We start from the raw sequence: 14,603 nt of genomic DNA, 5'->3' as shown, positions 1-14,603 counted from the left end.
TTCTAGAAGTTACTGGCTCATGTGCAGGCATCGATTTATTTTTCTCTCAGGCTCAAATTTACCCTTTGGTATCTTGCTATAATGGGCTGGACTTTTTTGAACATTTCTCCCTACAGTGGGCATGATTTAAGCTTTATCAGTAGAAGGAAGAAAGGGGCTTCTTTCTGGCTCCAGTTTGGTGTTCTGCTGTTGCTTACTCCTGCCACCTGTTGTCAGCGGTGCAGGTGGGTGGGGACATTTGGTGGTACCATGCCCTAGCTGCATGCCAGAAGCATGCAGTTCCTCAACAACTTCCCACTGACCTGGGAATGATGACCACCTTGCAGCATCTCCCATGCAGACACCAGTGTGCTCAAATTCTTTGTGTCCAACCACCAGACAAAATATTTTATTAATTAACCTGGTGTGAGGGAGACAACCTAGAGGATTTTATTTATTTATGCTTGCTGTGTACAGAGCTCTATCCATATTTAAGCTGCAGTAGTCTTCTTTATACTTTCATTGGTAGCACTTAACTCTCAGCCCTACTGATTATTAATTCATCTTGAAGCCTACTTTTAAGTCTCCTTTGGAGGTTACTTTAAGGCTTACTAGCTTATCTTATGACCTGATGGAAAGAAATGGGACTACTGCCAGGTACCTGGCAGGTGGGATACAGTAAAGTAGACTAGGAAGGACACTGAATGAGTTCTAGCAGGACAAAGGGAATTGGGGGAGGGGGGAAGGCCACACTTTTTGGTGTTAAGTCTGTGCTATGTCAAAATTATCCTTTTGTTTCCCATTATGAAATTTAAGTACCCTCCAACTCCTTAAAAACACTATCCATTAACATTAAACAGCATGGTATTATACCAAATATTGGCAATTTAAGTAATAAAACTATTTCACTAAGATAATCCCTTCATTTGTTCCATTCTACATCTAAGTCTTTGTGGCAGAAACAATTATGAACTCAGTCTAATATCTCAGCAATATTCTTTTCAAATCTTGTGTTTCCAAAAGTTCAATAGTTATATAACTGATTGTTACTGACTAAATTCTTAAGAAACAAGAAAATATATTTTTTACTAAAAGTTCTGAGAATTTTTGAGGCAACAAGCTGAACCAGTAACAAAGTGCATATTTATTTACTTTCTATGATCCAGTAATCAAACAATAACAACCAAAATACAAATGTTATAAAACCAAACCAAGTTTATTTGAACAATCTAACTGGAGAAAAAGGGTAAGTGAATATATACTATGACCACAGGAAAAATATTCTATGTCAAATTTCAAAATAGAGTGGCAAAATGAGCTAATGTTTATTTCTAAAGGAACTATCTGAAAAGAAAATGTTTACTATAACATGGTATATTAACTTCTTACAATTTAGTTCAACTACTTGAATGTCTGCCTAATCCAGTCTTTTTGAGACCAAATGTAAACCATGTCTGCATATGTAAATAAGGCGTAACGCAACAAAATTTGTTCTCTGATACTACCTAATAAAATACCGAAAAAGCAATAAGTTAAATTTATATAGGTTTCATAGGTACGGTAATCACAAGTTTTAAGAAAAAAAAAAAAACAGGAGAAAGAGTGTCACGTTAGTTTCAACAACATGTAATTTAAACATTAGATCAATTCTGGCTTGTATACCAAGTGATAACAAATGCTAACTCAGACATTTTCATGTACCCAGTATCCAGTACCCAGCAGTACAACCTACTTTTCATTCTCCCTCCCCAACCCTATCCCTAAAGGGTAGCAATATTTTCTTGGAAGCTTTTAAAAAATCTGTTTGGAACATGATTTTCTTAAAGTAAGCAGACTTGGATGCTTAAGCGAGACTTAATCTAGAATTTTTTTTAAGATTTTATTTATTTGACAGAGATCACAAGTAGGCAGAGAGGCAAGCAGAGAGAGAAGGGGGAGAAGCAGGCCCCCTGCCGAGCAGAGAGCCCGACGCGGGTCTTAACCCCAGGACCCTGTGATCATGACCCGAGCCGAAGGCAGAGGCTCTAACCCCTGAGCCACCCAGGTACCCCTAGAATATTTTAATATTGCAGAAATTGACAAATATCTATACAAGCAAAACAACTGTCCTTATATTTTAGTAACCTGCCGCAATGAGCAATATTTACAGGAGGATGTTTTACTCTGAATACAAACTCCTAAAACCTTCCACAATTTCATATGAAGGTATATTATAAGGGAAATACATGTATTCCAAAAGAAGATACAAATTATCTGCTTCTTGATAAAAATCCTGGAAATATTTTCTCATTTTTACTATGCAGAATCAGAATTTGAAAAATAATAATCTTTGTCTTCTTCATCTAAAGACTCCATAGCATTAGTGAAAAGTTTTCCAATACCAGAATTTTCTCCTAATTCTGTAAAAAGAAGTTTAATAAAGATTAATATACTTCTAAAAGTAATTTCAAAGAAACTGAAAAGAACTGAGAAATTGAATAGTTTAAGTCTGGCCCATTTGAGAGCAATTAATTTCATGTACCATGTTAATAAAGAGGCTATCTTATAATAGATTAAGCTACAAAAGAAAAATAAATTACCTTTGTTAAACAGGGTTTCTTTCTTTGATGTTGGAGTTAAAAAATCAGTTTCAACCTGCAAGAGAGTTTATATTAATAGTAAATAGTACCTTCTGTGAATTCTGCCTCAAATATAGACAAAATAAGCATGCTTCATCCCAAGTACCTTGAACACATGCCTATAATGATACCTAATCACATTATAATTATCTGTGAAATGTCTAATTTTAAGTTGAATTTATCTGGGGCAAGAATACTTATTCAGTGTTTTTCCCATTGCTGGCAAACATGACTTATAAGAAAATATTACAAACTAATGCTGCAGAGGTGACGGGATAGTCTGTGGGCCTCTGGACAGTTGCCAAAATCTAAGTACTCAATCCATTACATTACACTAGCAAAATTTAAATTCTTGTCTAAAATGGTAACTTATATGACAAATTTTAAATGTATAATACATACTTATTACATCAATGACTTTTAAACTTTTGGCCATGGCTGCCTATCTTTAAAAAATGAAAAGGAATAGGATAGAAAATATGACAGGGTATATCCACTGTACTAAACGTAAATATAGTTCAAACTTTTCAGATACAAACCCATGATCAGATTGTGACATAAATGTACTTTTTCTTGTGAAATGAGTCAAAAACACTATTCTATCATTTAGCTCTCAAAATCATTCAAGGACACTAAACCCATGATTCCCACATCAATGATAATCATACGTGAATAAAATGAGATTAGAAAGGCCAAATAGCTTGTCTTATTATAAAGCTGGTATGGGAAGTCAAATCTTGAAATCAGAATTTTTAACACTAAATCCTTTGCTCTTTCTGTCCTCACACTAGCTACAAAATACTAGTCTGTGAAAAAATAGGACTAAATCACAAGGATATTATTATATTTCAGTAGATTGCTCCCATTATGACCCATTAAGAAGAAAAGAAGTCCAGTACTGGTTAGGATGATATCAGAAATACAAAGAAATAAAAACTCTTAATGGGAAGGGTCCTTATAGATTTATCCATGTGAACAGACTAAGTGGGTTAAGATCTTGCTACTACTCAGTATGGTCCATGGACAGCAACATTGGCATTATATCTGAAGCCTGTTAGAAATGCAGAAATCTCAAATCTCAAATCTACTGGATCCGAATCTGTTTAAGATCTCTTAAGTGACTCTTGGCCACATTTGAGTTTGTGAAACAGTTGTCAAAACAACCCAACTTTTCACTGGTGAAACAGAGACTAGAAGCCAGCCAAGTCTTTCTCCCTATGATGATTCCAGATCCTTTGCAACAAACCACCATTTCATTCTCTGGTCTCAGGAATGTAGGACTGGAAAAAGGAAATCTAAGAATCGTTGAGTCTGTCTGCACCCTCAATACTGGAGATTTCTTTTAAAGAATTTGGTCTCCAGGCTGATTTTAAGTATCTACCATTTCCTGTGGACAAAGGAAACCCATAGAGATTGGATAGGATTATGTAATCCCAATGTTTAGTTTACAAACTCTGAGAAGAATTATACTCTAGAGCAAGTGTGCAATATAAATATTTCAACATGGGTGAGGGAGGAAGAAAGTGCTATAATCTGGTCAGAAGGAATATACAATCAGGAGACAAGGTGGTTCTTCATTGTACCTCCATAAATAATATTCTCTTAGAGTAACTACTTTGAGGGCAAGAACTTTTACATATAACTCCCCACAGTTTGCCATATATTATAGTTGTTCCATAAAGGTGATGAATAAATGAAGAATAAATAAACTTACTTTTTTCTTGATATTGCCCCAGACAATGCCACCTTTACTTCTATGGTTTTTTTGCATACGAAAGACATATTTATCACAATCATTCCTGTTTGAATACAAAATTTTAAGTCAACATTAACTATCATACTTGATACTCTCCACAGCTTGAATAGCAATTGACAAAATTAAAATGTGTTTTGATCTTTAAAAAGTACATTTTCTGGGGAAAAGTGTATCTTCTTGGGAAGTATATATATATTTTTTCTGGGAAACAAAAGTAAGAATAAACTATTGGGACTACATCAAAATAACCAGCTTCTGCACAGAAAAGGAAACAATCAACAAAATTAAAAAGCAACCCACGGAAGAGGAGAAGATATCTGCAAGTGACACAGCTGATAAAGGGTTAGTATCCAAAATATATAAAGAACTTCTGCAACTCAACACCCAAAAAAGAAATAATCCAATTAAAAAACAGGCAGAAGACATGAATAGACAGTTCCCCAATGACATCCAGATGGCCAACAAACACATGAAAAAAATGCTCAACATGACTGATCATCATGAAAATTCAAATCAAAAGTACAATGAGATATCACCTCACACCTGTCAGAATGAGTTAGATCAACACAATAAGTATTGGTGGGGATGTGGAGAAAGGGGGAACTTTGTGCACTGTTGGTGGGAATGCAAACTGGTACAGCCACTGTGAAAAATAGTACAGAGGTTCCACAAAAAGTTAAAAATAGAGCTACTCTATGATCCAGCTATGGCACTACTGGGTGTTTATCCAAAGAATACAAAAATATTAATTCAAAGGGATACTGCACTGCAATGTTTAGAGCAACATCACCTACAATAGCCAAATCATAGAAACAGCCCAAGTATCCATCAATTGATGAATAAAGAAAATGTGGCCTATATATAAAATTGAATATAACTTAGCCATAAAAAAGATTAAAATCTCCATTTGCAACAACATGGATGGAGCCAGAAAGCATGTTAAGCAAAGTAAGAGAAAGACAAATAACCATGTGATTTCACTCATACTTGGAATTTAGGAAACAAAAGAGATGAACTGGGGGGTGGGGTGGGGAAAGGCAAACCAGGAAACAGATCTTAACTACAGAGAACAAACTGATGGTTACCAGAAGGGAGGTAAATGGGGGAGGGATGGGCTAAATGGGTGATGGGGACTAAGGAGCATGCTTGTGATAAGCACTGGGTGTCGTATGGAAGTACTGAATCACTATACTGTACACCTGAAACTAATATTAATCTGTATGTTAGCCAACTAGAGTTTAAATAAAAACTTAAAAACAGGAAAAGTGTATTTCTCTTTTCCATTCCTTTTTTTTTTTTTTTTTTAAAGATTTATTTATTTGACAGAGGGAAAGCACAAGTAGGCAGAGGGAGGGAAGGAGAGAGAGAGAAGCAGGCTCCCTGCTGAACAGAGAGCCCGATGCGGGGCTCGATTCCAGGACCCTGAGACACTGACCTGAGCCGAAGGCAGAGGCTTAACCCACTGAGCCATACAGGTGCCCCTGTCTTTTCCATTAAGACAACAGTTTACTAATGGAAATGGACAAAATGCTTCAACCTAACATTTTAAAGGAAACACTGAGTAAGAATATTCTAGGAAATTATGGTTTTGCTTATTGCTCATTGTCCCATTTGTGCTCTTTCCAATCATTATCTTGCTCTCTTTTCCAAAATTCACTGAGATGACTTGTCCCTGGACTCCCTTTAAGACCTCTCACTCCTTTCTACTGTTCATTTCCTTCCCTATCCAGATTGAATCTTATAGTTAGCCACTTTAAGGATATACCTGGTGATGAAATTCCTCAATTTATAGCTTCCAACTAAATATTGAGTCGTTTCTTTTTAGTTTATTTTTCCCCTTCTCATTCTTAGCAAATACTTGGCTCAATTTACAGACACAAACTGAACCTAAACAGATTGGCTGTTCCCATTTCTCTCTACAGTTTGTAGTCTTGCTTATGACAGTAAATACCAACTGAACACCAATTCTAATTCTCTCTCTTGAGTTCAAGATCCTTTATGATCAATTATCCTTTCCTTTATGATAATCTGGAAGCAACCATAAAGCTATGACATGTTGAAATTTCTAAATATATGACTGTATTAAGGTATTAATGTGAACCACACACACTGCTGTATAGCTAGTGAATAAGCCTGGCCAGCTGTTCAGGATCAGCATCCCGTGAGCCTGCTGTCCTGTACAAAAAAGTCACTTCTGAAGTGATAAAAACTGTTTCATTATTTAAAATAAAAAGGAAGCCAACTATTAGAGATGGTGAGTCAAGACAGTGTAGAGGCCTAGGAAACTCATTTTTTCAAAGTTTTGGGAAATATATTCATGATATTAATGAGTCCACCATGTGTTCCATTGGGGGGGAAAAAAGATGTATTGCCATCATTGTAAAAGTGATAAAGAAAAACAAACAACAAAACCCCAAAACCAAAACCCATTCAGTGAGGGATAATGGCTAGTGATGTTTTTAGTAAAAAAATTTCCTCTCTGAATATGTTATGCAAATTGGGATACTGTTTATAATCTATAATCAACTGAACATTATTCTTTGTTGTTAAAAATTCCTTGAAGGTTGGGGTGCCTGGGTGGCTCAGTGGGTTAAAGCCTCTGCCTTTGGCTCAGGTCATGATCTCAGGGTCCTGGGATCAAGCCCTGCATCGGGCTCTCTGCTCAGTGGGGAGCCTGCTTCCCACCCCTACCACCTGCCTCTCAGCCTACTTCTGATCTCTGTCAAATAAATAAATAAAATCTTAAAAAAAAATTCTTTGAAGGCATGATTTTTAATTGTTACATATTATTCTATTATATGGACAAATTCTAATTTCTTAACTTTATTGGACATTTAGGTCATTTCCATATTTTCAGTATTGTTTCATAATGAACATCTTTGTTCATACAGATGTACATATATACTTCCCCAAATACATTTCCTTATAAAATGACTAACAAAATTCAAGGGCCAAAGGGATAAATATTTTGAAATTTTTGATGATTTGGACAAAGTACTTACCAAAAACTTTGTCCAAAATTATACTCTCAATATACTTTCACTTGCAATGAATACCAAATCAAAAATAAACCAAAAATAATTTGTGAATTGCTGGGGGAAAATTATGTTTTTACTAAATAAATGCAAATTAAAATTTCACTAAGCTTCAAGAGAGGTCTGAATACTTTTTTTTCATAGTCATTATTATTTGGCTTCTGCCTCAAAACCATGGAAATTACTTTTCATAAAATCAGCACTGTCCTGCTTGATTGTCAAATGGAATGGCTTATTTTCAGGCCTCTTATTTATTACTTTCCATCTTTTCTCTGTGTTATTGAATTGTTGGTCACCCCTGATTTTTCTTAATTTTATTTATATTTCAAGTAGTTCCTGTATTCACATAGTTCAAAATTCAAAGTTTCCCTCTTATTCTCATCTCCAAGTGATCTTAGTTCCTTTTTGTAGGGATCATTAATGTTTTCAGTTTCTTATATATTCTTCTAGATAAATTTAATAAAAGGAAAGCAATTACATATATATGTATACACACACACATATATGCACATACAACATATGCAAGTACACACACAGCCAAATAATTCACTGCATCTAACTTTTTTCACTTAATATATCTTGAACATTTTACCATAATAGTACCTAAAGAATATCTTCATTAATTTCTATAGCTATATAATGTACCAGAGTTTATCTGACTAGAATTTGAGTTGCTTCTAGTCTTTTGCTATTATAAACAATACTCTAATAAGCTGTGCATTCACTATTTGAGAAGCAGGACTGATAGGTCAAAGAGCATATGTATTCATAATTTTGACAAATACTGAAAAACTGCTTCTTAGAGACACTATACTAATTTACCCTCTCACTAGTAATGCATGAGAATGGCTTTCCTTTCCTCTTAATTTTTAGGAGTGCTGCATTAGAAAAATTAGCCTTTTCCTTTGATGAATTCCAATTCCATATATTCTTTTGACAGATCACTGTTTATATCTTTTTTCTCCACTGTTTATCTTTTGATTGCTTGCGGTAGTTGGTAGGGGGAAAACTGTTTACCTGGTTGACTTTATGATTCTTTTTGTTAGTGTCTTCTGAGTCTTGCATCATAGTTTGAAAATACTTTTACTAATCAATGATTATCAAATAATCCTGCAAGGTTTCTTAAGGTATATTTTATAGTGTAATATGTTATGCAAAACTTTGATCCATTTGGAATTTTCCTGCTGTAAAGTGTGAGCTGTGTCCCTATACTCTCCCTACTTGTTCATCCTTGACTTTTAAGAACTATTCTTTCTTGATTTTTTTCAATGATAACTCTTCTTATTACTGACATCTACTATCCAACTCATCAAATTTTAAATGCTGATGCAGAGAATTACAGTATCATATGCCTATTTACCTATTTATAGAGGCTAGCATGCCAGGACTGACATGTTGACACTGAGGAGTTTTTGCCAATGGAAAGACAACTGATGATGGAGTTGTTGGATTTTTATCCATACTTGGCAGAATATCATCCTCTTCTGCACTGTCCTGGAGACTTGGCAACTAGAAAACAAATATTTATTACCAGCCAGCAGACAACCCTAAAAATGGCATTTCTCATTATCACTAAATGTTTTTGGGTGGGCTAATAAGTTGTTTTCCTCCTTAAATTTTCCAGCTGAGACAACATATTAGTGGTTACAGAACAGTGCCTTGGCCTTTAAAAAATTTTGGTTCTATTGTGTTAAACAGAGACAATGACGCCTATTTCTAAAAGTTGTGTAAAGACCAGGAGTCAGCAAATGTTTCCTGTAAAGGGTCAGACAGTATGTATTTTAGGCTTTGTGGACCTCACAGTCTCTGTGCCAAATACTCAACTCTGCTGTTGTAGCATGAAAGGGGACATAGCTGAGTAAACAATGAACATGTCTGTGTTCTAATAAAGTTTTTTGTTTCTAAAAAATGTGGCCTGTCAGATTTGACCCATGGGTCATGGTTTGCTTACCTCTGTGTAAACAGAACAAAATAGAACTAATTCATTGATTATTATGCTTGTCATTTAATAGGAATTCAAGCAATATTAAACTTCTGTGTATATATATTTCCAATAAACAATTCAATCCTTCATTAAGATTTTACCTTCTGTTACATTAAAACCTTAGAGAAACCTGAAATGATGGTAGAATTATATAAAGGATATAACCCCTAAAGGACCATGGCTGTTATGTAGGAAACACAGTAAGAGCCTCAGATGGCTCCTTTAAAATACTTTCCTTTATTTGTGTAGGCTAAAAGACCCCAGAAAATGATGTTACTAAATTCTTAAAGCATTGTGTAGCTTTTTAGTATTGGAGATGATGTAACAATATTAAGAAATGAGTAAATTAAAAAAAAAAAAAAGTAAATTTAAAAATTACCCCTGAAGTTTAGCTCACTAAAACAAAACAACTCTTTGAATTTTTACACTTCAATCAGTTGTCTACATCTATCCATTTTTGCATTAATCTTAATACTCTTTAACATTTAGATTTACATTCAAGACATAGTCTCAAATTTGCAATTAATATTTATATTGTATTTGTTTATAAGGAGCATCCTTACACACTCTCTCTCTCTCTCTCTATATATATATATAGCTTCCAGTTTGCTACTGTAAAGATAAACCTGCCATGAATATCTTTGTCAAGATTTTTGGCTTCGGGGTGCCTGGGTGGCTCAGTTGGTTGAGCATCTGCCTTTAGCTTGGGTCATGATCTCAAGGTCCTGGGATTGAGTCCCACGCTGGACTCTCTGCTCAGTGGGGAGGCTGGCTCTCCCTCTCTGCTCTCCCTCTCTCAAATAAATAAAATCTTAAAAAAAATAGATTTTTGGCTTCTTTTGAATTTCTTAGGATAAATTCCAATGAATACAATTAATCTAATGGTTCTTTAACAAGACCATGATGCTTTCCAAAAGGTATGATTCATTTTACCTCCACTGATGTAGGGCTACATCATTATCTCCACTGCTTTTGTTAGTGGATATTTTAAGTCATTTTTACAAAAGATTCTGTAACTTAGAATATATACATATACTTAGTTTTCTTTTGATTGTAAGCTAATATAACCACCTCCCCAAGTAGTCTTTTGAAATTTTTTCATGCCCACTTTTTCCCTGCAATCTTGACATTTTGTTTATAATTTTTAAACATTTTTTAAATAAACATATAATGTATTATCAGCCCCAGGGGTACAGGTCTGTGAATCATCAGGTTTACACACTTCACAGCACTCACCATAGCACATACCCTCCCCAATTTGACATGTTTTTTTTTAAAGATTATATTTATCTGAGAGAGAGAGAAACAGCAAACATGAGTGGGGGGAGGGGCAGAGGGAGAGGGAGAAGCAGATGCCCCACTGAGCAGGGAGCCTGACTCAGGGCTGGATCCCAGGACCTTGAGATCATGACCTGAGCCAAAGTCAGACATTTAACTTAACTGACTAAGCAACCCAGGCACCCCTTGACAAATTTTATTAATTTTAGTAACACCTGAATAAATTATAAACACTGGCATTATATTTTGTAAATATTTTTCCCAATTGCTGAAGTTTTTATTTTTTTATTTTTATTTTTTTAAAGATTTTATTTATTTATTTGACAGAGAGATAGACAGCACAAGGAGGCAGAGCAGCAGGCAGAGGGAGAGGGAAAAGCAGTCTCCTCGCTGAGCAGGGAGCCCGACATGGGGCTGGATCCCAGGACCTGGGATCATGACCTAAACCAAAGGCAGTGCCTTAACTGACTGAGCCACCCAGGTGCCCCCAACTACTGAAGTTTTTAATTATGATTTTTCATACTATAAAAATTCATTTATACAAATGTCAAATTTGTGTGCCATTAAATCCCTCCACTGTATTTACTATACAGTACATAATAATTTTATGTTTGCCTCATTGCATATGAAATTTTAAATATATACATTTAGCCTATTTTAACATTTCTGGGTTTTCAGTTTGGCTCTATACCCATTACCTTTGAAACTCACTGAAGTGTAGAGTCTGGACACTGATGAGAAGAGCCTGTACTGGCAGACTGCTTCCTATACTATACTTTGAGTCATATCTGTGGACATGTCCTTGGCCTAAATATTAGGGATGAACACTAACCATATACAAAAATGAAAAATAGGGGCGCCTGGGTGACTCAGTGGGTTAGCCTCTGCCTTCGGCTCAGTTCATGATCCTCGGGTCTTGGGATTGAGCCCCGCATCGGACTCTCTGCCTGGCAGGGAGCCTGCTTCCTCCTCTCTCTCTGCCTGCCTGTGATCTCTGTCTGTCAAATAAATAAATAAAATCTTTAAAAAAAAAAAAAAAGATGTAAAAAGTCAATATAAAGAAAGCAATGATTTCATGCACTTAAGACACTTACCAGTACTCTTTGATTCTGCAAAGGTGTTGTACTGAAAAAATCATCATGATCATCTTTTGGCAACTGTTCCAGAAAATCCCTCATTTGCTGCTTCCTTTTAAGAGTTCCCACTTTGGCAGTTATCTTAATAATTTGCTTCTTATCAGCATCAACTATCTTGCCTTAGGAGTCAGCAAAACATTTTGATAAGGATTTGGTCATTTACAGTAACTGCTCTAAAGTTAACAGACTTTGTAAAATCTAAATTGTATATTTATATTAAGTAAATGCATCCTCTATTAATACATCTCCTATATAACAGAAGATTCTTTCTGTATTGGGATCTATGCAATATAATTAGCCCATAGAATACTCATGAAGAAACTACATAAGATCAGCCAGGGTGAGGTGGAAAAGGTCTTTACCCAGTGGGAAAGAAAGGTTACCTCCTACATTCCCTTTGCTGAATGCCTAATTTATTGATTTTGCAAAAAATATAAACCTTATTGAATTAAGGCAGGGATAGAATATTTCCAAAGCTTAGTATAAGCTATGTCATAAACCTTGTGCAGGAATGTGTACTCCTGGGGAATATGAAAAATAAATTTAATTTGAATTTTATTATTAATTTCTAGGGGGCCCTAACCAAGTGGCCTCAAATCAGACTCTTAGAAAAATAAACCAGATACTGAAATCTCTGGATATAACTGGAGATTTTCTAGAATAAATTCAAAGCATAAGGCTGCTAAGGCTACTATTGATGGGATTAACTATCTACATAAGACTTAAAAAAAATTCAACAGATGATCTTTAGAATTCTTTCCAGGTATAAAATTTGGAGAAAATACCTGTAAGACGACAATACAAAGATATTGTCTTTGTAATATATCTAGTGAGTGACTAGAAATCAATACTGAGAACTAGGAAAAAACAGTTTACAAAGGTTACCATTTTGGCCTTTGGGACTGACTGTTTTTTTCTTAGTGACAGGTTTCTGGGATCCTTTTTCTCTGGGATCTTCCATGTATTTCCTCTGGCATTCTTCAGCAGATCGAGAACCTACAGCCATAGCTACATCTGACCAGAAACCAGGTTTGTGCTTTGGAAGAGATGCAAAAGCACTACAGAAGATCAAAACCAGTTAAAGAACAAGAAATTCAAATTAATAAAAACAACTTCCTGAATGGATACCACTAAACCAATGAGACTTACTGAGCTAAAGGAATTTTAACCAAAACCATTCTAGATAACTGGGAAGAAGAAACTATTTCTTCCATTCAGTAACTTGAGTGTTTAAAATATGAAGATGTAATTTTACATATTTGGTAGATATCTTCTATTTTGTTGTATTCTATGAAACCTGAAATTCATCTCAGGTCTCTCAACATCTTTTTCCTAAGTCTATCTATCAGTGATCTGATCTTCTGGGGGACTCTAGCATGACTAATCTTACTGGTGCTAAGTATATTGGAGAATGAGCTCTAAGTTGCTATATATTCTCAAGTTATAAATTTTTATTAAAAAGTGTTATTCTTGCTCTCATTCTATCATAATTTACAGAATATAATATTTTATATATAAATGAGGGAAATAAAAATTGAAAGAGGGAAAAAAAACTGTCAATATATTGGTAGTCACCAAATTTAATAAATGAGTTATAATCTGAAAGTTTATTTGTAAATATTTAGAAACTGGTACACATATTTCTGCTTTCCTCCCCCCCGCCCAAATAGATTTTACATATTGTGGTTAAGCTGACAGTTCAGCCAGAAAAGATCTACTTAACTCATCAATTAACCTATACAGCATTATGCTGGTAAATTTTAAAAACCAGCCCTCTGGGATTAAAAAGTCCTTTATTCATAGGGTTTTGCCAATTTCCATATGGTAAATACCTCTACTGTGGCTGATTTTAAGCTACCAACATAATGTCCCTGAATGTGCAGTAAGAAATGTGTGATAAGACACAATTATACAGGATTTCCACCATATAGATATAATTGATGTAAAGAACCTTAAGGCATAGACAGTAATAATAAAATGCAGTAAAATAATTAGGAAATAATGAGTTTAGGGTATTACTTAATAAATTTATCTAATTGTAAATCTATATGAATCAGCTCTTGTGAAAGGACAAGTTGACTATCGAATACTACTCACTCCGTGCATAAAAGGAAGACAAATACTTACAAGCATTAAACACTAATGAATGCTCCACTTTTTGCACAGTTAATCATTCCACAGGTGTTCTAAAGTGAAGAACTAAAAGGATTGGGAGGCTCAGGCTTCCCTATTGTGTACATCGTTAATTTGCAAGTGTAGAACTGCCAGGACTATTTTTCATAATAAAAATACTTAATGCATTTAATTAGTCTATAATTAACACATCTCTACTTTATCCCAGATAATGTTAAAAAGCAAATATAATGTCACTCCAATGCTACTTAAAACTTGCTTTTATAGATGACAGGGAGAAAAATATAACTTGTGTTTATAACTCACTAGCATAAAAACCAAAGTATTTACTATGACTTTCACACTGTTGTCTCTTTTATCTCATTTTGTATTGCTCTGCCCTCATTTTCTGTACTCTGATCATTTTGGCCTTCTTTCAGTATTTGTAAATACGCTTTCTTCCTTTCCACTTTTATTTTACTGTTTTATTTAAAATGAATTTATCATGAAAATTTGGCTTAAATAATTTTTGTCTTTCAGATCTTAGTTCAAGTATCTGCTTAAACTAAGTCAGATTACCCTGATATACTTTCATAAACCTCTTAAGAGTAATTCCTTCCAAACTAGGTTATAAGCGTGATGAGGAATACAAAACAGTGGGATGCAACTAAGAATCACTTGAGGAGGTTACATCAAATGTACAAG

The 14,603-nt window shown here is 34.7% G+C and overlaps 1 protein-coding gene across 2 annotated transcripts in view; it reads right to left on the bottom strand.

Annotated features, from left to right (window-relative positions):
- Nucleotides 1-1,978: 1,978 nt before the first annotated feature.
- MIS18BP1 (MIS18 binding protein 1) overlaps nt 1,979-14,603 on the bottom strand; it is a 42,875-nt gene continuing 30,250 nt past the window's right edge. Inside the window, exons 11-16 of one of the 2 annotated variants that reach the window (XM_032871193.1) lie at nt 12,672-12,844; nt 11,745-11,905; nt 8,749-8,897; nt 4,312-4,396; nt 2,559-2,613; nt 1,979-2,378 (exon numbers count right to left, since the gene is read on the bottom strand). In XM_032871193.1, the coding sequence (XP_032727084.1) occupies nt 2,275-2,378; nt 2,559-2,613; nt 4,312-4,396; nt 8,749-8,897; nt 11,745-11,905; nt 12,672-12,844 (727 nt within the window). In that variant the 3' untranslated portion in view covers nt 1,979-2,274. Of the gene's footprint in view, nt 2,379-2,558; nt 2,614-4,311; nt 4,397-8,748; nt 8,898-11,744; nt 11,906-12,671; nt 12,845-14,603 lie in introns of those variants that run through there. The other variant, XR_004384230.1, reaches the window with a different exon arrangement.

Source organism: Lontra canadensis, unplaced genomic scaffold (assembly GCF_010015895.1).
Source record: "Lontra canadensis isolate GAN:19392208 unplaced genomic scaffold, GSC_riverotter_1.0 scaffold42, whole genome shotgun sequence".
Classification (NCBI taxonomy): Eukaryota; Metazoa; Chordata; class Mammalia; order Carnivora; family Mustelidae; genus Lontra; species Lontra canadensis.
Note: the sequence above shows the minus strand (reverse complement) of the source record. Positions and strands in the feature narration are given on the sequence as shown.